Raw genomic sequence first — 25,297 nt, forward strand, 5'->3', positions numbered from 1 at the left:
CACACAGGAATCATCACGGTCCTAAAGAATTGGTCATGTGACGTCAAGCCGAGCACAGGTCATACGAGAATGTGTGCTTAGCTCCTCTGGATATTCCGAAGTGTAACTAATTGGTTAGCACATCACATACGCAATACCAGAATATAGTTCGATCCTTTATGAAACACCGATGACCAGTTAATATGGGTGGTATTGAATGCGTATATCTTTATAATATGTGAGAAATAAAAACTTTATCATTATGCATAATTTGCCTTCACCACAAACATTTGGCATATAATATTCCATCTATTTTTCAATTGCCATATAAACGTGCCCAAAAAATACCGAAGGAGCAATTTTGCTAACGCGGGTATATTGGCCCCATGGCCAAATGTAGGGAAATAAAACGCGAGATACAATACATCAGTTGTGTATGGCCCGAGCAGTAATATTAGTAATATACTTTTTTGCTCCCTCGGTATGTAGGCCCCTTTTTTGCTAGTTCTGTATATATTAAGTTTTTTACTTAAATGGTTCAAATCGACCCAATTGACACAAACATTTGTACAAAAAAAAAAAAAAATATGGTTTTCCACGATTCAGACCAAAATGATTGTATACTTTAGTCCCACCGAGAACACCTATTTTTCACCTCGGACGAATGACCGGAGCAATAATAACAGACAACACACTGAACGTCATTCGGGGCAAAGTTACCACCGTGATATGTGAGTCATCTGCCAATCCACCTCCCACCTATACTTGGAATGGAAACAACCATACGATGACGTTTACGCCTACAGTTGACGAAACAATGTCCTGTTGTGTTCGCAACAAAATGGTTACGACGGGATACGGAACAGTGTCGGGAAACAACTCATCAGTTCTTAAGGTCAACGTTTTATGTAAGTGAAATATGTACGCACTATTTAGTGAGAGGACGTTTATTTTAATACCCTTTACATTTTTAATTCATCGAATATATGTATTAAACAATTGTTTTTGCTTTCGAGAATTCATATTTAATTTTTTACTAATTACTTCGACAGTTGCACCAACTTTTCCGACTTTCCACTTCGGAGGCCGAACCGGAGCAAACATAACAGGTAACTCTTTGTCTGTTATTCGGGGAAACATTACCACCGTCACGTGCGAGTCCACCGCAAATCCAATGCCAGCCTACACCTGGAATGGAGACAACAACACATGGACGTTTTCGCCGACGGGTGACGAAAATAAAACATGCACTGTGCGCAACAGTATGGTTACTACTAGGAACGAAACAGTGTTCGGTAACAACTCATCAATTCTGAACATCAACATATTGTGTAAGAACCCTTTCATATTTACTCTTAAATTATAGATAATCCCAATTTCACCGTCAATATACAGTCAACATGAACGGTCTTATGTATTTATTAAAAACACCTACCATTTTCAGCATTTACTATGCTCACTCTGGCACTAATTATTATAAACAACAACGCAAACAACATAACAAAAACAATACAATATACAACGACTACACAGCAGCAACAATGACAACAAGATAAACAAAAACAACAATGGCAACAACAGCAATGACATTAGCACAGCTACAACATTTAGTTTATCGGCAATTTACTTTGAAAATACAAGTTCTCCAAAAACTGACCATTCAAATTTGTAATCATGTTAAGTGTTAGGTTCCATTTTAGAATTGATACCATGACAATCATTAAGGAACTGTTTATATTGTATATGCATTCGCAGGTCCATACTTCTAAAATTCAACGGCTCCCTGTATGTAATATATTTATTGACTCACTATTCTGATTATAAAGCCCATCATATCATTCGGATATTCATTTGTTTTAAAACATAAAACCAAAATGGTCGACTTGCTGTGCCAGTCCACTTTATGTTTAAATTGATGCATACATATCAACAAACACTACTCTATACTTTAGTTGTTGACATCGATCGAATTTACACCATATTTTGATCATAAAAAGACCTTCTTGAGCGTTAACATAGTTACCTATTGTAATAAAGAAAAAAAACATTATATTTGATTCAAACCAAAATGTTTGTATCATGTAGACCCACCGAGTACACCTACTTTTCACCTCGGAGGCCGAGCCAGAGCAATAATACCAGACAACACGCTGAACGTCATTCGGGGCAACGTTACCATCGTGTTATGTCAGTCCTCTGCCAATCCGTCTCCAACTTATAAGTGGAATGGAAACAACAATACGTTGACGTTTACGCCTACAGTTGACGAAAACAAAACGTGCAGTGTTAACAACAGTATGGTTACGACGGAATACGGAACAGTGCCGGGATACAACTCATCAATTCTTAAAGTCAACGTTTTATGTAAGTGAAATATGTACGCATTATTTAGTTAAACGACGTTTATTTTAATACCCTTTTCATTTTTAATCCATCAGATATATGTATAATACAATTAGTTTTGCTTTCGAAAATTCATATTCAATTAACCACTAAATACTTCGACAGTTGCACCAACTTTTCCTACATTCCACTTCGGAGGCGGAACCGGAGCAAATATACGAGGCAACTCTTTGTCCGTAATTCGCGGAAACATTACCTCTGTCACGTGCCAGTCCATCGCCAATCCAATGCCAGCCTACACTTGGAATGGAAACAACAGGACATGGACGTTTACGCCGACGGATGACGAAAATAAAACATGCACTGTGCGCAACAGTATGGTTACTACTAGAAACGAAACAGTGCCCGGATACAACTCATCAATTCTGAACATCAAGATATTGTGTAAGAACCCTTTCTTTATATTATTAAACAATAGATAATCCGAATTTCACCGTCAAGATATAGTCAACATAAACGGTCTTATGTAATAATTAAAAACAAGTACATTGTCCAGCCTTTATTATGCCCACTCTTGCATTAATTATTATCAACAACAACGCTAACAACATAACAACAACAATATAATATACAACGATGACAGCAGCAACAACAATAACAACAATACAATCAACACAGCTACAACATTTGGTTTATTGGCACTTTACTTTGGAAATATAAAATCTTACAAAAATTGCTCTTTCCAATTAATTTTATGTTAAACGTCAGATTCCATTTTAGGAATGGTATCCTGAAAATCATTAATAACTGTTTACATTGTATATACATTTGCAGGTCCATACACTTTTACAATTGAACATATCCCTGTATCTAATATAATTATTCACTTAGTATTAGTTTGATTATAAAGCCTATAGTTTCATTTGGATTCTCTTTTTTTTAACTTCAAATAAAAATGGTCGACTTGATGTGCAAGGCCGATTTGTGATTAAATTGATGCACGCATATCAACAAACACTATATTAAAAAAATAATATTGATCGAATTTACGCATTCATTGGATACTATTTACACCTCAACTTCCATTCCTTATATGAGCTGCCTTTCGGCAATGCGGTTATCATCCGATGAAAGCAACATCTTCGGATATGTTTGAATCGCAATTCATCGCATAACAATTTACATAAAAATTGTTGATCCTGTTATTGTTTGTATTGCGTCAACAAGTCCCGTAAAATAAAAAATCATCATTTAAGAAAGTGTTAATTGATGATATGTTAAATGTATTGTTGCAATAAGTGTTTCAATTTTACATTCTAAAGTGATTTGAAATGGTTGATTTTTCCCGCGTTATTATGAAGTCATTCGATAAAACGTTTCCGGTTACAGTCGGGTTGTTCTATTTACAGAATGGGTAAGATAGGAAGACAGGTTTTCTTAAATGAAATAAAGTATTTTTTAACAATTCGTTACCAAATAATGATCTATTGGTGTAAATATAAGTAATAAAGTGCGGGTTTGATGTCATTATCAGGGACATGAACGCAGTTTGGCTGGTCAAAGTACGCGTGGGGTTGACCAGCCCAATTGCGTTCATACCCGATAGTGACATCAAGCCAGAAATACATTTCTTAAATAAATAAGACCTTCCTAAGAGTTAATAAAGTTTCATATTGTAATAAAGAACACACATTATATTTTATTCAAACCAAAATGTTTGTATAACGTAGATCCACCAAGTACACCTTCTTTTCACTTCGGAGTCCCGGGTGGAGAAGTAATACCAGACAACACACTGTACGTCAGTCGGGGCAACATTACCAGCGTGATATGTCGATCCTCTGCCAATCCACCTCCTACCTATACTTGGAATGAAAACAACCATACGTTGACATTTAAGCCTACCGATGACGAAAACAGAACTTGCATTGTGTACAACAGTATGGTTACGACGGAATATGGACCAGTGTCTGGATACAACTCATCCGTTCTCAGTGTCAGCGTATTATGTAAGTACATACGTGAAATAGCTGGCATATGTTCAATAAGATTAAGCGTCGTATGTTGTATGAATTCATATGGCGATAACGCAACGGCTGGCATTCGAAAATCCGGATAGTGCCTTAGTGCTTAAGAGAATTTGCAAAATGCATAAACCCATGAAACACACGAATCAATCCTTATGTAAAGTATATTTTGTTTACATTTAAATTGCTTTAGATATATTAAAGCTTAGATTATCGAATGTTAAGGTAATGAGAAATATGTATTATTGGCATGAGTGTTAGTGAAAAGAAATGACCGATATGTGGAACGCCGTTTGCCATTCGTCATAATACATTATACTTGTCCAAACAGAGCACCGCAATAACGTCGACCGGTTCGTGAAAAGGGAGTATAAGATTTACTCTATAGAAAACAAGGACAATGTTAATATTACATACTCAATAAATATAGACTGGAATAGAGAGATCCCAAGGAAGCAAAACATATATAGATACATCAAATTATAAAAAGTTTCTTTTATTGAAAGTGTTCTTTGACAGCAACGATAGTAAGATGCTGATACAGAGGTGGTAATGGTTTGTTGTTGCAAAATACATTAATTTGGTAATATTGTTCTCCTATCTCGAATGTAGTTATTATTTGTTAGCTCGTTCGTTTCGAAGACGGCTTCGTCAACGCTCTCAAACATTTACCTTGACTGCAACCCAATAAAATTCAACACTAGGTGCAAGACCCACAACTCTGATTTAATTACGTTTGTATCCCCATCACACTTGTCGATGGAAGTGAGCGTTGGTCTCCACACGGTCACCCCGTAAGTGTATTAATGTGTATGTGATAGTTACCGTTCAGTGTTTAGCCAAGCCAATTCGAAAATATGTGATAAAATGTTAATGGCCATTTATTATATCTTTAGTAATAGTGATCTCCTGGTTGATAAAGTGAAGAAATCATTAGTCGAATGAAAGTAAGATTTTAACCATTAAGTTAACTATAGAAAGTTATTGTAACTGCATTGCCTTTTGTGTGCTCGGAACTAAGAATGTATTTCCAAACGTATCGGTATGTTATAACAACCCTAGAGAGCTTCTACTCAGTCGGCACGATTATGTTATAAACATGTATCAATGACCATATGAACAAGAATCACCGTTAAAATTGACACTCACATATCTCAGCTGTGAAAGTTTACTGTTAACAGAGGCTAAAGAAAAGGTTAATTTGTCCGTATACTAGCACATTTTAAAAAATTAATAGCAAATGTCATTGATTTTCCTTATTACAAACAATGATGTGGACAATCGGATAGAATACTTATAAAATTGGTGCATAATACCATAATTCTAAACGATTAAAATAGCATCTGCAACTATTTGTTGCAGTTATTAATATAACTGAACTTCGTTATTCGTTCAAATTTGGCAAACGTTTGCTTTTTCAGATCCACCAGGAACGCCTGACCTCAGCTTTCCATCCTGCCTTGGCGAGCCAATTACTGTGAACACGTCAATTAAGGTCATACAGGGACAACCGGTAAATGTGACCTGTAGCGCCTCGAGTAGGCCCGCCCCGACCTACAGTTGGTCAAGACACCAATCGAAACAAAGCAACGTGATGTGGATACCAAATGCACAAACGTCTCATCAAGGAACATACACGTGCAAGGCAGAGAATATCATGGATTTCACATTCGGTGGACCTATTGGCACAAATAGCTCAAAGCACTTTCATCTTGAAGTTCTCAGTACGGTTTCTAGCTAAACGTCTGAAATATATCTACTCTACATGGTGATACACATGCCTATCCTTTTTGATTATATTATAGAGTTTAATAAATTAGGAAGGAAATAACTCATTTCTCTATCCACTTAAATCAAGTAGTACTATGACCACATTGAAGATAATCTTGGAAGTTATTTCACATGTTTTTGAAATTAATACCAAATCTCATTTTCAACAAAAACGTCAACGTGCACATGGCTTGGATATTATTTTGAAATCATTTCCAAATGGCGTAAGGCTGGCTTTCAATTTGGCAAATGTTCTCGCAAATATGATAAAAATAAAACTTATGCAGATTTTGATGCTCACTTGTTGAAATATAATGTGATCTTACATAGAAAAAACAAAAACAGTTTCCTCTGTATATTCATAACGCTTATACAAAAAGTGATGTTTTCAATCTAATAAACCAAAATAGTTTGTGTGTTTTTAAATAAAAGACACATACTTTGAAACTGCAATTTGAAACACATATTTCAGCATTTCGATGAAAGCGAAAATATTTTTTTTTATTTTATATTATTTCGTTAAGACAAAAGAACATGTAAGTCAATTACGAGTTAGTAATGACTAGCTACTTTCATTTTCACTTTCAGTGCCTCCTATGGTAAATCCGCTGACAAACGTCGTGGTACTTGAGCGAGGCAATGTTTCTGTGGTTTGTCAGGTAACTGATGGTGTTCCGAACAAGACCGAGTTTAAATGGGAGAAAATGTCTGATATGACCCCTATCTCAATGGAGCAGACACTGAGCATCGACAATATTGATCGAAAACAGGGTGGGAACTACACATGTACAGCTTCAAACCTCATGAGACCTACAGGATGTAACGCAACCGTTGGCAACAGTAGCAACACAGTAAACATCGATGTACAATGTTAGTAGTACTTATGTTTAATCAATATGTTTCCCCTTTCTTTAAGGACTGTTTTGCAAAGAAATTTTCAGGTCCCTTATTTAAAACAGTTCGATTTGAATATTTGAATTGTATTAAAAAGTAAAGTATAGCAAGAGGTACGACTGTAAGATAATTGAAATAAAGCAGTTATTTGTTTTCTAATTGTCTTTGTAAATATCTCTAAACATTGGCAGGAAGTAAAAATAGCCGAGAGTGAATAGAAATATAACTTTATTGAAAATGAACAAGACATTAATGCAACACATGTGCGTTGTACTAGTATGTGCTTCTCAGATGGCGTGCGTATGATTACTGTTTTAGTTTTAGTCGTATGTCGTTTTGCCCGGTCAAATACTAGGTGTTGCGGCATTTAAAGATTGAAAACCATTTTGGGGGCATTTATCAGAAAGATGGAAAAAAATTATGCAAAATTTAAAGTAAACTTAAATTATTGGTATTAGACATTAACTTATCAGTTACACATGTTTGTATCGTATCGTCAATGTCCTTTCAACGTACAAATACCAAAGTAGCACATGCATGCATCCCCCTAAAAGAAATGATAATTATCACATTTACATTTACAAATATCACAACTTTCCAAGAATTTTCAAGCATTAATCAGGCAATCGTGCAATCGGACCAAAGAAACAAACAATACAATTACCTAGGGTCTTCGGGAGCTACCTAATTGCTACGCTTATCTGGTTTATTGCTGGTAGAAGGAATACGCATAACCAATGGAGTAGAATTAGACGGCTATACAGTAATGCTGCCTGAGTTAATGCCAACAGTGACGATCACCACTAGTGACTTATATACACGGTTAATGTCTGGCTTATAAACCTTGTTCCTATCAAAATAGCATACACCTTAACTATGAATACACAGCAATACTGAAATATAAGAGTTGTATGTATCTTGATTGAATTTCAGATGAGGCAGAAGTGACGAATTTTACAGTATCGAATTTTAATCACGGGCAAAACATTGAAGTAGATGAAAACACGCAAGTCATATTTTATTGCCAAGTTCAGAGTAATCCCTTATCAAATATATCGATGTTAAAGGAAACCCAAGATTTAAAGACTGCCAGTCACACAAACGATTTGGAATTCACGATCAGCAAAAGTGTATGTGAGGACGAAGGTACTTACCATTGCACAACACAATATGCACACAATACTGAAGCTGATATTAGGTCCTTGACGCTATTCGTAAGATGTGAGTACTATGACCTTTGGCACTACTTTGAACTCTCTAAGCAACAATACTTTTGATATTTTATATTGTTGGGTTTTGTCTTTGTTTCTTCTTTTTTAAAGTACTGCGCGTCGTTGCATGTTACTTTGATAAATACATATACATTTTTATATCACTAATAGCGCTGCAAAATTATTATTTGAATGATGTTCCCGTTGCAGTTTGTTATAAAATGTGACTGAGAGCAAACAGAACCTTTCACATAAATTCAAAACAAAGACAAGACTGCGTATGTGACCGATATGAGCAGAAACGTAATATTTATGTCCGAACTTATCTGAAACACAGGTGTATTAGAATTCATACAAAAGTAGAAACAAGTTTTTGCATTATGTGCTCTGAATTGTATTCCTCAGTCTGCAGATAGAGTTGGGATCTCTAATCATAGAAGTACTTCGGGTTTATAAGTTTATTATTATTTGTTTTATTGTTCAGTTTCTTCAAGTTAATGCATACTTTGATAAGATTTACCTTTTGCGTTTTTTTTTTATTTAGGATTGTTGGGATAAGAGTGAGGTTTGTGCACTAAAACTGGTTTAAACCCCCAGTAAATTTACATTTTACTGACCGTTCCAAGGCGGTACCTAACAATCCTTGATAAACATACCCATTGTTCTTTATATATTGACCATGGTTAGGTAGAACGAAAACCAGTCTAAGGCGAACTAGTATGGACGAAGGGAAAAACAAACACGTTGATTGAATGAAAAAAGGGCATTTATTCAAAATGCCATAAAAGTGTTCTAAACTATTATATATATACATGTAGTTTTTCCAAAAGATCATATCTGGGTGGATAAAACCGCCCCATAAGTGTTAAGAATTAATATATATATATACAAATGTAGGTTTTACATAAAGGAAATAAAAGTTAAACATAAAAATCATGAAAAGGAAAAAAATGTAAATAAAATGAAATAATAATATTCTATAATCAAACCGCATAGGAGGAGGAGGGGAGGAGGAGGTAATCAAAAATTTAATAAGTTTGGCGAGGCAATCACCCACGCCGAAAATTATCTGAGAATGGCCAAGAAACAATGTCATTGGCTTAGGCGTGTCACGTGATAAAATCTAGTCAAATGATTGGTTAAAGATAATAAACAATGCTAAGAAAATACCCTAACGGTTAAAAAGGTGACACACAACTAATAGGTTATTGTTCAAGTTTATAAATGATTTTATGTTTTTCCATAAAATTTCATTTATATATTGACCATGGTTAGGTAGAACGAAAACCAGTCTAAGGCGAACTAGTATGGACGAAGGGAAAAACAAACACGTTGATTGAATGAAAAAAGGGCATTTATTCAAAATGCCATAAAAGTGTTCTAAACTATTATATATATACATGTAGTTTTTCCAAAAGATCATTTCTGGGTGGATAAAACCGCCAACAGGAGAATCCTACGCTATATAATATGAATGCACTGTGCTGTTTGTGGAGTTTTATGCTGTTCTCCCATTTTTCTTGTTTGTGATTTTTTGTTTTTATGTTCTACGTCTTTGGCGTTTACCCAGTGCCATTAAACCGGGTTTATGTTTAAAGGGTTTTGCTGCTGAGCTTGTTTCTGTAGCTTTTCGCATAAATGTACAGCTTTTAGTTGAATAACAGGTACCAAATACTAATTTTATAGAACACCAAGAATGTGTTAAAACGGTCATAAAAATAGCCCCTTACATCCGTTTTTTTTCCCTAGGGAAAACAATATTTATATTTTGTGGGCCGGAGTATACCAATCAGATAATAAGTTATATAACGGGAGAGAGGATTACACAAATTCCCCAAAAATCTAAAAGGAGGATTATCATACATTTATTTGCACGACGGCACAGGGTAGATACACGTCCGAAACTAGTTCCATGGAAATAAAATATATTTTTACCCAGGTGCTCCTCGTGCATCATCGTTGGCCTCAAGAAACCAGAGCATTACAAGATCTACCGGAGTGCCTGCAGTATTCACTCTAAAGCTAGTAGCTTTCCCACGGCCACGAGTGGCGGACATTATTTGGGAAAAAAATGTTTCAGATCGGAACACGTGGGTTATCGTTCGTAATGACACAGATATTGACATACTGATTTCTGAAGACGGACTTCAAACTCAATTATCCTTTAGTTCCGTAAAGGAAGACGATTTCGGTTATTACCGCGTACATGTCAACAACGAACTTGGAAATTATACAGAATCGTTTAGACTGCAGGCGCAAGGTAATTAACGAATATTTTTTTACGTTCGAAGTTGTCATACTATATTTCACTCCAGAAATATTTTCCTTTTATTTCGATAATCGTTCGATACGCCTTCAATAAGTTACATATTTCAGTTGCAAGAAATCTATTGAAAGACAAACTGTTAATGGTGGAGAAAATTACCAACAAAAACAACATGCTAAAAACGAGTGTACATTTAACGCCAAATCTTTGCAGCTGCTAGGGCTTTTATTAAGTATTTGTTATGTCATGAATTTAGGACGTTCATTCATCACAATCATATTAATAATTGCCACTTCAAAAACTTACCAATCATGGAACATAAATGCCAGAAAATAACATGTTGGATGTTTTTCCCGAAGATATCTGTGACCATGCAACTTTAAAAGGTATGTGGTGGCGCAAATGGTTACGGCGGGCAATTAAAACCGCATTTCATTAAATAGTTTAAGTATATAACCTGTCCTAAATATTTGATAATGTGTGTACAGAAGTCATGTTTGTTATTGTTTCAATGAGGTTTTAAAAAATGATAACATTATGACTTTATTTAAGATATATACTTTTCTTTTTAGAGCATCCGCATTCTCCTTCCAGTCTGCAACACTTCCAAAAGGCCACAGTTGACACGATACATATTGAATGGACACCCGGATTTGATGGAGGTCTGCCCCAAACGTTTTACATAGAATACAGGGAAGTTGGAGCGTCTGTTTGGAGGGAGGAAAGAGGCATCGCTGGACAAATCAATTACACTATAGTTGGATTAAATCCAGCGACAATGTACGAGATAAGAGTCTATTCCACAAATGACATTGGTAGATCAAATGCATCAGAGGCTATAACAGCTAGCACATTGAAAACCCCGGAAAGCGGTGAGTACTGCGTTCCACATTACAGGGTCATTTGAAAACAATATGCACGATTCATGTGTGCCTTTCCTGTATATTAAATTTACTTACAGTTAATGCTTACGCTCGGGCTCACGTTAAACTAAGATCAACGAAACGTTAAACGGACAACGGCAATAAAAGCGGATTGTGTGTCCAAAGTGTTGTAAACAAAAAAACAATATGTTATGCATTCGGGTTGTTATTTCATGTACAGAAACAAATGCGTTTGAAATCTGACCGATAGAAAATTGCCGCGAGACGACACTGAATGTAAATGCCGAAAACTTCATATAAATAGATTGTAAAAGTGAGCAGATACAATAGATATATTTATATAAATAGCTTCATTTTTGTTGTTATCGTATAGTTACAGCTACCGATTAATCTATATGATTTTTTTCAATGTGTTCATATAGCCGACAAGTACGCACGTGTGGTGATCTTATTAATATTCAATTTACCAAGGGTCCCTTCCATCTTACAGTAAGAACATTCAAGACACAACATAACCTGTTATATTTTAACCCGTAAGCTTATGCTCGTTTCAGGGCAAACGCACACACTGTCTTCCAAACTTACACGGGTAAAAGGCTATAAGCAAAACAGTTTAAGGAACTAAAACTATATAATAAATTACATTTCCCTAACTTTGTCTATGTTTCCTTTGTCAATAACTAAATAAGTATCGACAAAATAACAACATATTTAATTATTTTGAAATAATTGACGGATTTTTTTTTAAATTGCCAGACATTGACGCAACATATCGGCGCAGTATCAGTTTTGCGGTTAAACAGAAGTTAACCAAAGACATCTTTCAAACATAAGCTCTAAATGTTTTATTTGAAATCTAATCATGCTTAATGTGCTTAAATAACTTGATATTAGATTTTGATATGTTTTCCGCCATTAAATTCAAGGAGTTGTTTTGCAATATTGACTTTATATGACTGTTCAATATTATTATTTGATTTACGGTATGTCAATATTGCATTATCCAGTTTTTTTTATATTTTAAAAATGTGATATTGAATAATCGAAGGCTTTGGATGACGCTGTTTAAGGCTCACTGTTTAATAGCTACTGCTCAGTTGACCGATATCAAATAATATGATGCAATCGTGCTATTATTTGCTTACAGGCAGACCACCTGTGGTGCTTATATCAGTGTTAGTTATCGTTGTATGTGTAGTCTTTGCGGTCGTTGTTATAATAGTGGTAATCAAAAAAAGATTGAAAGGTAAGTATGTACCTTTTGCGCTTATTATCAACCACTAGAAAACATAAATAGTAAACTTCATGACATCTTTGTTTCAGATACTGTATTACTAAACCTCTATTTTTCTCGTTTATGTTTCAAAGCATTTGAATGCATATCAGCGAATAATTGTATTTGGAATATACAGCTGACTTTTCAAGAAAGGTCCATGTCTTTAATTAAGATTTGTCTAAACCGTTTTCCTGAACTTTAAACAGACGGTACATTTTCAGTAAAAAGTGACAAACATAATCTTAAATCGTTTCAGGGAAAAATACAGCAGATATGGACCGATTAACTATGCACCAGTAAGTATTTTGCTATTGGTTTAAAATCAGTAAGGGGGAAACTAGTATCTTGCTTTATGCACTCAACTAAAAGGTAACAATTTGATTTTCTGTATGCGTGAGTCGTCTCTCAGTTTCAAAGTGAACCTGTAGGGTAAGATAACGTTATTGCCTTACATTTCTTATGGTGACATTACCAGCGGTCATAGTGATGCAATACCTTACATATAACATACCACATAAAAACGTTGAGTTCGTAATGTGCAGTTGTCACAAAAACTTCAATATATGTGTTATTCGTTTAAATGTTTGAACAAGCGGAATATATTTATATTTGTGTGTGTATAAAAAGAAATAGACATTTCCACGGAAATATTTAAAGAACAATCTCATTAACATGTAAGCCGTCGCAGCCGGTATTGATCCCGACCGGGTTGCTGGATTGCTGATTTTTCGTCGCCATACTACTAGACCACAACGCGACAGCATTTACATTGCTTAATGTGTTGTTGGTTGCTTTGACGTTTGATATATAGATCAATACGTTGTCTTGTTACTACCAGCAAGGCCACCTGTCTGGAATTAAACATACCTGGCCACTCAATTTTATATTTGTACATGTATATACCAAGTTACTACAGTTTTAAACTTATCAATCTGGTATTTGTTACACATTACTTTTACGAATATCCTTTGGGTAACGACCTTGTGGTCTTATAAGCAGCGAACCTCTTCAACAATTATAGAGCGGGTTTCACATTACAACAATGAGGAGTAGTGTTACCTGGTATATCGTTCGGGAGATTTGCCTACTCTTCCTTGAGTTGTGTGCCGTTGCACTCGCATTTGATTATCTTTGATTTGTGAAGCGAACTTTTCTTTCTATCTATAAGAGTGATTGATGTCGCACAGTATCTTGCCCTTTGACTTTCTTCAAAGCTTAAGAATACAAGAAATAAAACGGCCGCATTTTGCTGTTTCTGACTAATGTACAACTTAACTTTCAGACTTACACAACCCATAAAGAATAACAGCTTTTGAAAGGGTTATGACTCAAATATATAATATACATTTTTATATCAATGTAAACAACATTACATGTTCTATATGCCTAACTTTAATTTGGCCAAGGGACAGAGCAATAATTGACAAAGCGACAAACAATGCAACACAGATACCCAACTTAACATACATCTTAAATTTCTTGTAACATCGAATCACTCTGACAAATTTATTTTTGGAGAAGCGTGTGACACAGTATTACGAACTAGCAACCACTTTTTACTCGATCATTAATGTTTTTCTTCATCATGGCAAAATTGTACATAACATTATAATTATATGTATATTATTATTATAATATGTATACTTAAACAGAATGAACGTAAACTGTTATGCAGGTGTTTGTTATTTTCAGTAACCTACAATCGTTGGGTAACCCTAACACGGACGGGACGGACGATGACGAAGATGGTATGTTATTGCATGCACATACCAGCAAAGCAATTATCATGCACATTGACTAAGTTAACACGTTTAAGCGGCGTTGTATCTTAATTGCTATTGGCCCTTTATAAATATAAGTTGCACAGTTGACTGTTAAATTCATTTAACTCAAATTAAATGAGGTTTGTATAACTATAGTATGGTTCAGATGATGGTTCAGCAAAAATAATGGGAATAAAACTGTAACAGTTGTTCTTTCCGGGTACCCCTTTTTACCATGGTCTGATTTTTAATTATAGGGGATAAATAATTTAATTATAGGGGATACATAAAATGCGAAGCCGAGGGTAACAGTATTTACCCGAATTTTGACAATATGTACTGTCACACTGGTAGAAAGGCAATATTTTTGGTATCACACCGAACACAATAACAAAAAGTATTTCACAATTACACAATTTTCAAGATTAATAACTTAATTCTGTAACTATTTTTGTAACAATAGATAGAAGTCGAAAAAGGTCAACACAAACAATTGCAAACAACGGAATATTAACGACACATTTTATTAAGTGCTTTTTACCTAAGACTTAAGACAACCAAAAAAGTGCAATTTTAAACGCGCGTGCTATGTGGCAGTATGATTGGAACTGTTCAAAACCGAAATGTCAGTGTGTGGCAATATGAATTTGCATTGCCCATGATGGTTTTATGAGAATTTAACACGGCAAAGTCACGTGAGGTATACTAAAGCCATATATAGCGTTTCCTTGACAACAGTTTGACCGAATAACTGTTTGCAAAATACCAGCTGTACTATGAAATGTGCCACTTTTAGGCTGAGGGATATTGTTAAACTATAATGGGTTTGCAATATACCAGCTGTACTATGAAATGTGCCACTTTTAGGCTGATGGATATTGTTAAACTATAATGGGTTTGCAATATACCAGCTGTATCATGAAATGTGCCACTTTTAGGCTGATGGATATTGTTAAACTATAATGGGTTTGCAATATACCAGCTGTACTATGAAATGTGCCACTTTTAGGCTGAGGGATATTATTAAACTATAATGGGTTTGCAATATACCAGCTGTACTATGAAATGTGCCACTTTTAGGCTGATGGATATTGTTAAACTATAATGGGTTTGCAATATACCAGCTGTATCATGAAATGTGCCACTTTTAGGCTGAGGGATATTGTTAAACTATAATGGGTTTGCGATATACCAGCTGTACTATGAAATGTGCCACTTTTAGGCTGAGGGATATTGTTAAACTATAATGGGTTTGCGATATACCAGCTGTACTATGAAATGTGCCACTTTTAGGCTGAGGGATATTGTTAAACTATAATGGGTTTGCAATATACCGGCTGTATCATGAAATGTGCCACTTTTAGGCTGAGGGATATTGTTAAACTATAATGGGTTTGCAATATACCAGCTGTACTATGAAATGTGCCACTTTTAGGCTGAGGGATATTGTTAAACTATAATGGGTTTGCAATATACCAGCTGTACTATGAAATGTGCCACTTTTAGGCTGAGGGATATTGTTAAAAGATAACGGGTTTGCTTCTGTCCCTTGCATAAACTTCATACGAACGACATGTTTCTAGGAAACCTTAAAAATAAATGTCCAAATAAATAGTTTTTTCCTAAATATATTGGTTAGTTCTTCGTGTTAAGACTTTTTTCTGCGCATAAACTGCATAGCACGCACGACGCAGTGGTAATTGAAATAAACCATCTAGTCATCATAAAACACTTTCAAAGAACACAAATTAACATGCCAAATATAGTTTCAAAAATTGGTAAAATTCATTTCCGACAACTGCCATTGTTTTCAAAAACGAACCCGTACAGTAAAAACTATTGAATGTCAAGAAGTTTGCTCAATGTGATTTTCTGATAGGATAAAGCATGATGCAACATAGCTGAATATGTTAACAATGTATTGGCTGATTACTCCTGTGCAAAGCACACGTATGGAAACTGCGTTTCCATTGTTGGCAATTTTCTTAATGTATTAGATCGCATTCTACTTTATATTTTTGTCATATTTGTCAGTTTTATATTTGGGGATTTACTGACATATACGTTTACCATTGAGTTTGCTTAGTTGTTTCTGTCGAGTTATATAGTGTAAGCAATTTCTTTTTAGTCATAAAAGTAGTATGCCTTAATCCTTTGAATGGGATATCTTTCCACTAGCGAGAGTTTACACATGCTACGAATATTATGTTGTAAATACAAAGACATCTCTAATTATTTTCTAACCAACGTAATATCTGTATGTATTTCCTCGTGTATATGTTTTTCGGGTTTTCAGTACAATAAATGTCTTAAATCCTTAAATCCTTGCTCACCCATTCTGTAAATAGAACGACCCGACCGTAAACGGATATAGTTTATCAAGTGATGTCACTATAGTGCGGGAAAAGATCAACTACTTGTATCAAGTATCTTTTAAACATAAAATTGAAACACTAATGGTAACAATACATATAAATACATATAAAATATCATAAATTTACAATTTCTAAAATGTTGATTTTTTTTTTGTGGAGTCCGCTGACAAAATACAAACAATAACAAGATAAATCATTTTCATGTATATTGTTATTCGATGATCCACGATCAGAACATATCCGAAGAAATTGTATCATCGGATGATAACAGCAATTGCCGAAAGGCAGTTCATTTAAGGAATGACAGTTTAGGTGAAAATATTATGGCAGTAATTTACGGATTATCATAAGGAAAGATGTAGACGAAAGTATTACAGCAGGAAGTGGTACACCTAACGGTCATGTCGATGCTTGCTTATTTTTTCGATTATAGAGAAATCGTCCGAATTATGACGTCATTTCATATTTGTTTGTGTTTGTGTTGCTTTTTACTTTCAAAGACGAAGTGATTAATCCGATATATGACGGAGGTAATACTATACAGGACGAAATGAACAAGACGGAGGCTCTTTATTCCCAGCCTCAAAAGAAAAAAGCCGTCAGCGTGGCAAGCGGAGTCGGTGACACCTATGCTGTCGTGAATAAAAAACCAAAAGGTAATTGTCTACACTTGAATAGTTACTTCAGTCGTTAATACCATGTTAACTCATTTATATGCACAATATACCAATACAATAAATCACGACCATACAATATATACACAGTCTTGAAAATCATTTCATTAATATACTATCCATCTGGAGATCTGATAAGCAGTCATAGAATGGTCACCGTCTTATTACATTTCCGTCAGCCAAACAGAGGCATTTTTTCGAATTTCTGACTTTGTGCGAAGATCAGTCATTCAAAATTTTGCTACAATTCAAATTGCAGTGGTCCACCTTTACTCTCGTAAATATTTGGGGAAAGACAATATGGTCGCGCCAATTCTAGTTCCAGGCATGTTCAAACTAACGACAGCAAACCATAGCATTGCAAATGCAAATGCATCATATGTATTATTGTTCTTCTAATTGCGAGAGTGACCCCATTCGGACCAAATCTGATATTTGAATCGAATAACACACAACGTGTAATCCTATAGACTGAGATATAGATAATTATACTGGAAAAATTCAAATCATCCTCATTTACAATATACATTTCCTTCCTGCATCAAGGAAGTACAAACATGCTTAATGCGCTAATATCTATAGTGAGTGTTAAACCCTCAGTGCCACTTAGGATTAAATAATTAGAGAAAAAATAGAAGTGAGTATATAACTATGATAGAGTCTCATAGGATGTCTGATAAATGATCGAGGTTCACACGATATTTTATTAGAAAGAAATGTATGGGAAATACCAATGAAATTCCAAATTGATCCACTGACTTACTATATACTAATTAGGCAGATAAGCGGGGCATAGCATCAATGTTATTTAGTGAACAATCGTAGATAGGTACTTGCTCATGTTTTTGTAAAATGCACTTTTTTGTGTATGCCGAAATAAAGTGTGGTATATCATTAGGAGTGTTAAAAATACTTCAACTAGAACCCATCAGCAAATGTTGATATTTGCTCAAATATCGTCTTTGAAAATCATAATTTCATGCCTTGTTGTTGCGCTATAACTATATTTTATCTGCAGTTTCGAGTAAAACAATTATAACATTAGTGTTATTACTATATTACCGTGAAAACTGTTTTAACAAAAAACTTTTTAAAAAATGCAGATCATTTAAGGAATGAATTGCGGGATTGATGTCATCATCGGGGTATGAACGTAAATGGGCTGGTCAAAGTGTGTTGAGTCCGAAGGATTCCAAGCGTACTTAGACCAGCCCAATTGTGTTCATATCATATATGTCTACATATCAGAAGAAATGGCGTACATCGGATGATAACCGCAGTTGCCGAAAGGAAGTTTATTTAAGGAATGGAAGTTGATGTGTAAATATTAGTATTTAAAGCTACAAAGAATTTTACGTATTCAGAAAGTCACTGATATGCAAATTTCGTAATGACGTGCGTGTTAACTTTAGACTATACTTGGATTATACTTTCGGTTTTGTTGCATTTTGAAATTGCATTTTCTTATCATTCAGGGGATTAAAATTGTTAAAAAAAGGTGTAGAGAAGCCATTCGGATACCGTACAAAAAAGTTTACATCACTAAAACATCATGGGACATAATGAGTTATATGATTAATTTTGTATAAACAGGCTGTAAGGTCGTTATAATGCTTTATTGGCAGGTAAACCGGGAACGAAACATCCGTCAAAACCAAAGAAGAAATCCACGAACACCGAAGGTAACTCTTTTTTTACTACTGTGGTATACACACAGTATTTGGTAGTATTTGGCTACCTTGTTCATGAAAAAAACGCCTTTTGAATAGCATTTGATTTTAAATCTAAATCATCACTAGAAAATAAAACGTATATTTTCAACAATAGCCGCTTCATACTTCATACTTACATCTTAACCTACACGATGAACACTAATAGAACTTAGATCTGGTGATCGCTGGTTGAATAATTGTTCATCTTTAGATCAATCTCTGTGTGCGAGACAAATTGGGCTACGGTTCATGGCCGTTTCTACGCTACATGAACAGATTGTTGTGTGTGGGATATATCAAGCGGCTATTCACGTCTGTGATAGATCGATTGGAAGTAGCCGTAGTCTTTTTGAGCTAATTGTCCGATTTATTTCAACTTTCACATGTACTTACTTACAACGTCAATACACTTGCTGTATTTACCTGCGGAAGATTCTCGGTTCTGAAGTTCTTAACGTATGGTTAAGGAATGGGTACAATGATTATAATTATATATTTTACAACTACAGTCGAACCTCGTTATGTCGACTTTTTCGGGACCTAGTGAAAAAAGTCGACTCGTCCGAATTACAAAAAATATCATCAATCCCAACACGTTTGAGTTGGATTGTCCGATGTTTACATCCACAATTGAACAGTCTTGTTAAAAATATTCGTCGTGAAAACAGCAAACTTATTATTGAGAAATAAAGTGAAACAAAAGAAGAATTATTTGTGTCAAAGTTATTTCTTTTGCGCTTATGGATCACTCAAAATACATATAAAACCACAATTGCATACATTTGTTCATTGTAAGTTTTTATACCGGGCCCTCTGAATTGGTCGACCAGAGCAGTAGAACTAACATTTGACATTTTGAAGTTATTCTTTTTGTTCCCATTCGGGATTGATATCTAATCAATAAAATGTTCATGTTTTATACAATACCCAAGAGCTTAAGCAATAAATGTCTCTTTAATTATATACATAAACAAACAACTTTAATTATTCGCACTTACCAATTACATGTTTGTATCCCCCAATTATGACAGTTTGTTATATTGACACGCACGGTATTTTGAGACATGCCGCAAACCGTCATGAATATTTTCTAACCTACGTCTCGATCTACAGTTCGACATAATGAACATAGGAAATGTGTGAAATTCGACCACTGGGACTGAAAAACGAGGTCGACATAGCGAAAAAGTCGAGATAAAAAAATAGACACAAACAGATTTATTTTATATAAAATAAGAAGGAATAAATTCGGGACCGGAAAAAAGTCGACATAACCGGAAAGTCGACTTATCCGACGTCGACATAGCGAGGTTCGACTGTAGTACATTCACTATATCTAAATGCCCGCGTAGCGCATTGATTTAAAGCGGAAGTGACAACACAACGGATATTCTTCCGACTCCGGCAAGAATCAGTGTTAAGGGAAAACCTTTGTTCCATTGGATGGCTTTATGGGTTTGTAAACCCATATCAGTATTTAAAGCAAACAAGGTTCATTTTTTAATATTCGACTACCGGGATTGTCCCTGTATTTTTCCTTGCATTACTGTTATCCCCACCTTTCAATTATATTTGGACAAAAATGCAGCCTCATGCAACATTATGCCATTTCTATAAAAGACAAGAAAAGTACAGCATGTTTCCGAGAGGAAGGTAGAACATGTGTTTATCGTCTCTAAAACGTATGTATTGTTTATTCAGATGGGTTGCAAGACACATAGGTACGAATGAGATATTAAAGCTGCACTCTCACAGATTTAACGTTTTGACATCTTTTTTTATTTTTTCTCTTGGATCGAGCCATTTTTTGTGAAAATCCATGGAAACCAGTTAAGACTGTTGACAAAAAATCAGATCGCAGATTTATATAATTAAATCAAGAAAATGATGGTTTATGCATTTTTCTTAAACTGTTAGTAACGGTTTAAGCCATAAAACATAAATGTTCGACCGGAAATATGAAAATCTACGATCGGATTTTTGTCAGCAATCTTATATCATTTGTTTGCCGATATTTACGCAAAAAAATGCTCTTTCCAAGACAAAAACAAAGTTGTAAAATTTGTCAATCTGTGAGAGTGCTGCTTTAAGGAAGTCAATTACACAACGACTTGTCTATTTATAATTTAGATGTATACGAAAACGTTGGATATCAACGTGGAGCGACTGGTTCAACCACATCTCATGGTATTGATACCTATGAGAATCACGATGTGCCTCTGGCAAGGAAAGCAGCTAAGGTTAGTTTTGCTGTAATTTAGCAAGTCACTATTAATTGGAAGCTAGGTAAATTACTTGCCATAGGAATCACACTGAGTACGAGCTTCCACAGTATACTGATCGGTTTGGCCATTTAACTGAGTACAGCATAAAATGAACTTGATACCTCAAAATAATTTGCTTTTGTCACAGTTTCTTTACATTTTGACTCATATAACATACATAACATATATATATATATTCAAAATGTAAAGAAACTAAAAACATTTTTTCAAACATTTCATTCAAACTGACTACACTCTTATAGTTATTGACATTGTTATAGACATTAGGCGGATAACCGTTTATAAGCCGTCAGTTCATTTGAGAATTGTAAAGATAGATGTTTTCCATTATATAAGATCACTGTGTTTATAAATGCACCCGAATTATCTTAATTGCATAATTGGGAATGGTTTAAACTGGCCACAATACAAAAGATGACCTGTATAGATTATATGTTTATACAACCACAACACTGCATACATAATTTGGAAGATTTGCTTCTAACTTCCACATGCATTTAAGGTAGTCGTAAAGGATGGACTTTGCTTTGTGTCCATTTTGACTATGCCTGTGTTTTCTATTCAAAGTACAGTAAACACATTTTGTGTGTCGAAAACCTTTGTTAGTTGGACATTTCTGTCATTGTTATTTAACGGTACAGCAAGAAGGTGGAACTGTTAAATGCAATATCAACAATTGTGACTGTCATCTTTGCCTTAAAAACAGTTAGGTACTTAATGAAAGTTAACTTACATGCCCTATATATTTGTGAACGCATCGTTACGCAAAATCGGAATGTTGCTTCTGCAATGCGGTGTTGGCATCAACATGGTAATCACTTGTTAAGACAATTTCTCGTTTAGCTGAAAAACGATTAAAAATTATTGTTATTTAATTTATTTTATATTGCGGTATGCATCCAGAAAGAACATAGGCAATGAAAGAAGTGGGTTGATATAAATGTCTCTGTTATTTTGTTTTCTATTCGGTATAATAACATAATGCAGCACTCCTGAATATATGACATTTGTGTTTTTATATGAATAACAAACTGATGACACGTTAACCATAATCTTAATAACTGCAATTATTAAAGATATGCATTTTAAATAAAATATTAATGGATATATCAAGAACATCGGTAGAAAAAAACAGACCAAATTGATAAGGATTTCATAAACAATACATTCACATACTGAATAGTTAGGAACTTTTATGTAGTTTTCCAGATCCACTCGCAACATATAACATGCGTATGCTACTTACAGTTTAATGCATTTAATTTTGAAACTTGTGTTTTATAAATACAGTTTTTTTATACTATGCAGAGTCCATATATGTTTTGGTTAACAAACTATGAGGAGATTTGCCTGACTTACTATATTAATTTTTCACAGAGGAATGTAAACGCAGATGGACTGATATATGCAGATCTTGAGTTTCCAAACCTCCCAAAGGGACAACAGCGATTTGTCATCCACGGTTCAGATAACATGACAGATTACGCCACAGTGGACTTGACCAAGAAGGCGGAACCATTACCTGAAAGCGACGACGATGAGAGTAAATCGCCATCGAAATAATGATACATCATATAGCCACAAAGACCAGGTGGGAACTATATTTCAGAACAGAAGTTCTAAACCCACTACTACTACTACCTAAAACTAAAATAATACCTGTTTCTAAAGAATGTTAAAACAACCCGACTGAAACCAATAAATATTTTAATGTGGAGAACATTCAATAACACCTCAATTTGAAACATTGCTGATATGTTGTATAAAAACCCTCCTGTTTTAACATTCTACAGTGGTGTTATCGATATGCCCCTGGACATGCACCTCTACTAAAGACTGAGAGTATAAGAGTTTGAATGCTGCTGTTGGCGTTTGTTTTCTTCGACTTGTATTGTATTCTTTTATTTTATTTTTTTATATATTTGTTCATGTTTTAATTATCACCTCGGTATGTTTTTTTCAAAAGTTTAAAAAAAGTATAATATCTGATTACATCAAAACAGCTCCAATCGGGCCTTTAAGCATTCTAAGGAGAATTATTTGTATGGATAGCTCATATAATTATCTAGGCATTTTATAAGTTGTATATTTTTATGCCCCCGAAGGTGGGCATATTAAAATTGCACCGTCCGTCCGTCCGTTCGTCCGTGTTTCCGGCTCAATAACTCGTGTCCGGGCTGTAACTTTCCCTTGTTTGGACAGATTTTAAAATAGCTTGCCACATGGGTTCCACATACCAAGACGATGTGTCGCGTGCAAGACCCGTGTCCCTACCTCTACGGTCAAGATCAAACCTAGTATTTATTCATAATGGAGTGCTGCATATAGGACATAGAGTATAGATTGTCGTGTCCGGGCTGTAACTTTCCCTTGTATGGACATATTTTAAAATAACTTGCCACATGTGTTCCACATACCAAGGCGACGTGTCGCGTGCAAGACCCGTGTCCTTACCTCTAAGGTCAAGGTCACACTTTGTGTTTATTCACAATGGAGTGCTGCATATAAGGACAAAGAGTATAAGTTGTAGTGTCCGGGCTGTAACTTTCCCTTGTATGGACAAATTTTAAAATGACTTGCCACATGTGTTCGACATACCAAGACGACGTGTCGCGTGCAAGACCCGTGTCCCTACCTCTTAGGTCAAGGTCACACTTAAGTGTTTATTCACAATGGAGTGCTGCATATAAAGACATATTGTATAGGTTGTCGTGTCCCGGCTGTAACTCTCCCTTGTATGGACAGATTTTAAAATAACTTACCACATGTGCTCCACATAGCAAGACGATGTGTCGCGTGCAAGACCCGTGTCCCTGCCTCTAAGGTCAAGGTCACACTTAGGTGTTTATTCACAATGGAATGCTGCATATATAAGGACATAGAGTATAGGTTGTCGTGTCCGGGCTGTAACTTTCTCTTGTATGGACAAATTTTAAAATGACTTGCCACATGTGTCTGACATACCAAGGCGACATGTCACGTGCAATACCCATGTCCCGAACTCTAAGTTCAAGGTCATACTTAATGTTTATTCACAATGGAATGCTGCTTATAAGGACATAACCGTGTAGGTTGTCAAGTATGGGTGGTATTTTTTATGTTTAGAGGCAATTCAAAATAACTTGCCATATGTATTTGACACGTAAAGGCAAGATCAACTTTTCATGTACTGACCTTGTTCATAGGTCAATGTCACATTCGGGGGCATTCGTCACATACTGTGACAGCTCTTGTTCTGTTAAAATTTGAAAATCCATATGAAATATTTACAAGTTTTGAAATGAATGCATTTTCGTTTTTTAATGCTTATTATTCATATGTTGCTTTGTTTGAATGTGATTTATGTGTTGTTGTCTTTTGTTAAGTTGTAACATAAACTTGTAAGCTTTGTTATACTGATTGCTAATAATGATCATATTTTATTTTTCGTGTCTCACATTTAAACCTTTTCTGTTATCGTTGTATGTATACGTTTGATTGCATGAATATTTTGAGTATGTAATGAAGAGTACGTTTGTGTTAAAAGTACCTAATAAATGTAGTGAATCTGAATCTGGATCTTGTAAGGATCACTTTAGCGCGTCTAGCCTGTATAATGACATAATCATTATCCTCGTCTGTACTATTAATTGAAATAAACCGTTTTTTGTCAACATGAAATGTTTGTAAAAAGTGTGTCTTAAACCGCCTTCACGTTTTTGGGAGGGGATTATTTCCAAAATTACGCCTCCCTATGTCGCTTCGCAGAGAAAAATTAATTGCGTACCATAGAGCAATGTATGAGGAGATTCTCACCATATGAAAAGTAGAACAATAAACAACGCAAATTCTCTAGTCA

The 25,297-nt window shown here is 34.9% G+C and overlaps 1 protein-coding gene across 4 annotated transcripts in view; it reads left to right on the top strand.

Annotated features, from left to right (window-relative positions):
• LOC128235055 (hemicentin-1-like) overlaps positions 1-25,011 on the top strand; it is a 46,077-nt gene extending 21,066 nt beyond the window's left edge. For 3 of the 4 annotated variants that reach the window (XM_052949759.1, XM_052949760.1, XM_052949761.1), the window contains 18 exons: positions 609-887; positions 1,032-1,310; positions 2,065-2,343; positions 2,488-2,766; positions 4,053-4,331; positions 5,771-6,073; positions 6,708-6,989; positions 7,947-8,234; positions 10,164-10,484; positions 11,063-11,362; positions 12,522-12,620; positions 12,907-12,946; positions 14,343-14,398; positions 17,289-17,444; positions 19,088-19,144; positions 21,305-21,414; positions 22,837-23,050; positions 23,253-25,011. In XM_052949759.1, coding sequence (XP_052805719.1) covers positions 609-887; positions 1,032-1,310; positions 2,065-2,343; positions 2,488-2,766; positions 4,053-4,331; positions 5,771-6,073; positions 6,708-6,989; positions 7,947-8,234; positions 10,164-10,484; positions 11,063-11,362; positions 12,522-12,620; positions 12,907-12,946; positions 14,343-14,398; positions 17,289-17,444; positions 19,088-19,144; positions 21,305-21,414; positions 22,837-23,022 — 3,593 coding nt within the window. In that variant the 3' untranslated portion in view covers positions 23,023-23,050; positions 23,253-25,011. The remainder of the gene's footprint in view (positions 1-608; positions 888-1,031; positions 1,311-2,064; positions 2,344-2,487; positions 2,767-4,052; positions 4,332-5,770; positions 6,074-6,707; positions 6,990-7,946; positions 8,235-10,163; positions 10,485-11,062; positions 11,363-12,521; positions 12,621-12,906; positions 12,947-14,342; positions 14,399-17,288; positions 17,445-19,087; positions 19,145-21,304; positions 21,415-22,836; positions 23,051-23,252) is intronic. The other variant, XM_052949762.1, reaches the window with a different exon arrangement.
• Positions 25,012-25,297: the final 286 nt, after the last annotated feature.

Source organism: Mya arenaria, chromosome 5 (assembly GCF_026914265.1).
Source record: "Mya arenaria isolate MELC-2E11 chromosome 5, ASM2691426v1".
Taxonomy (NCBI): Eukaryota; Metazoa; Mollusca; class Bivalvia; order Myida; family Myidae; genus Mya; species Mya arenaria.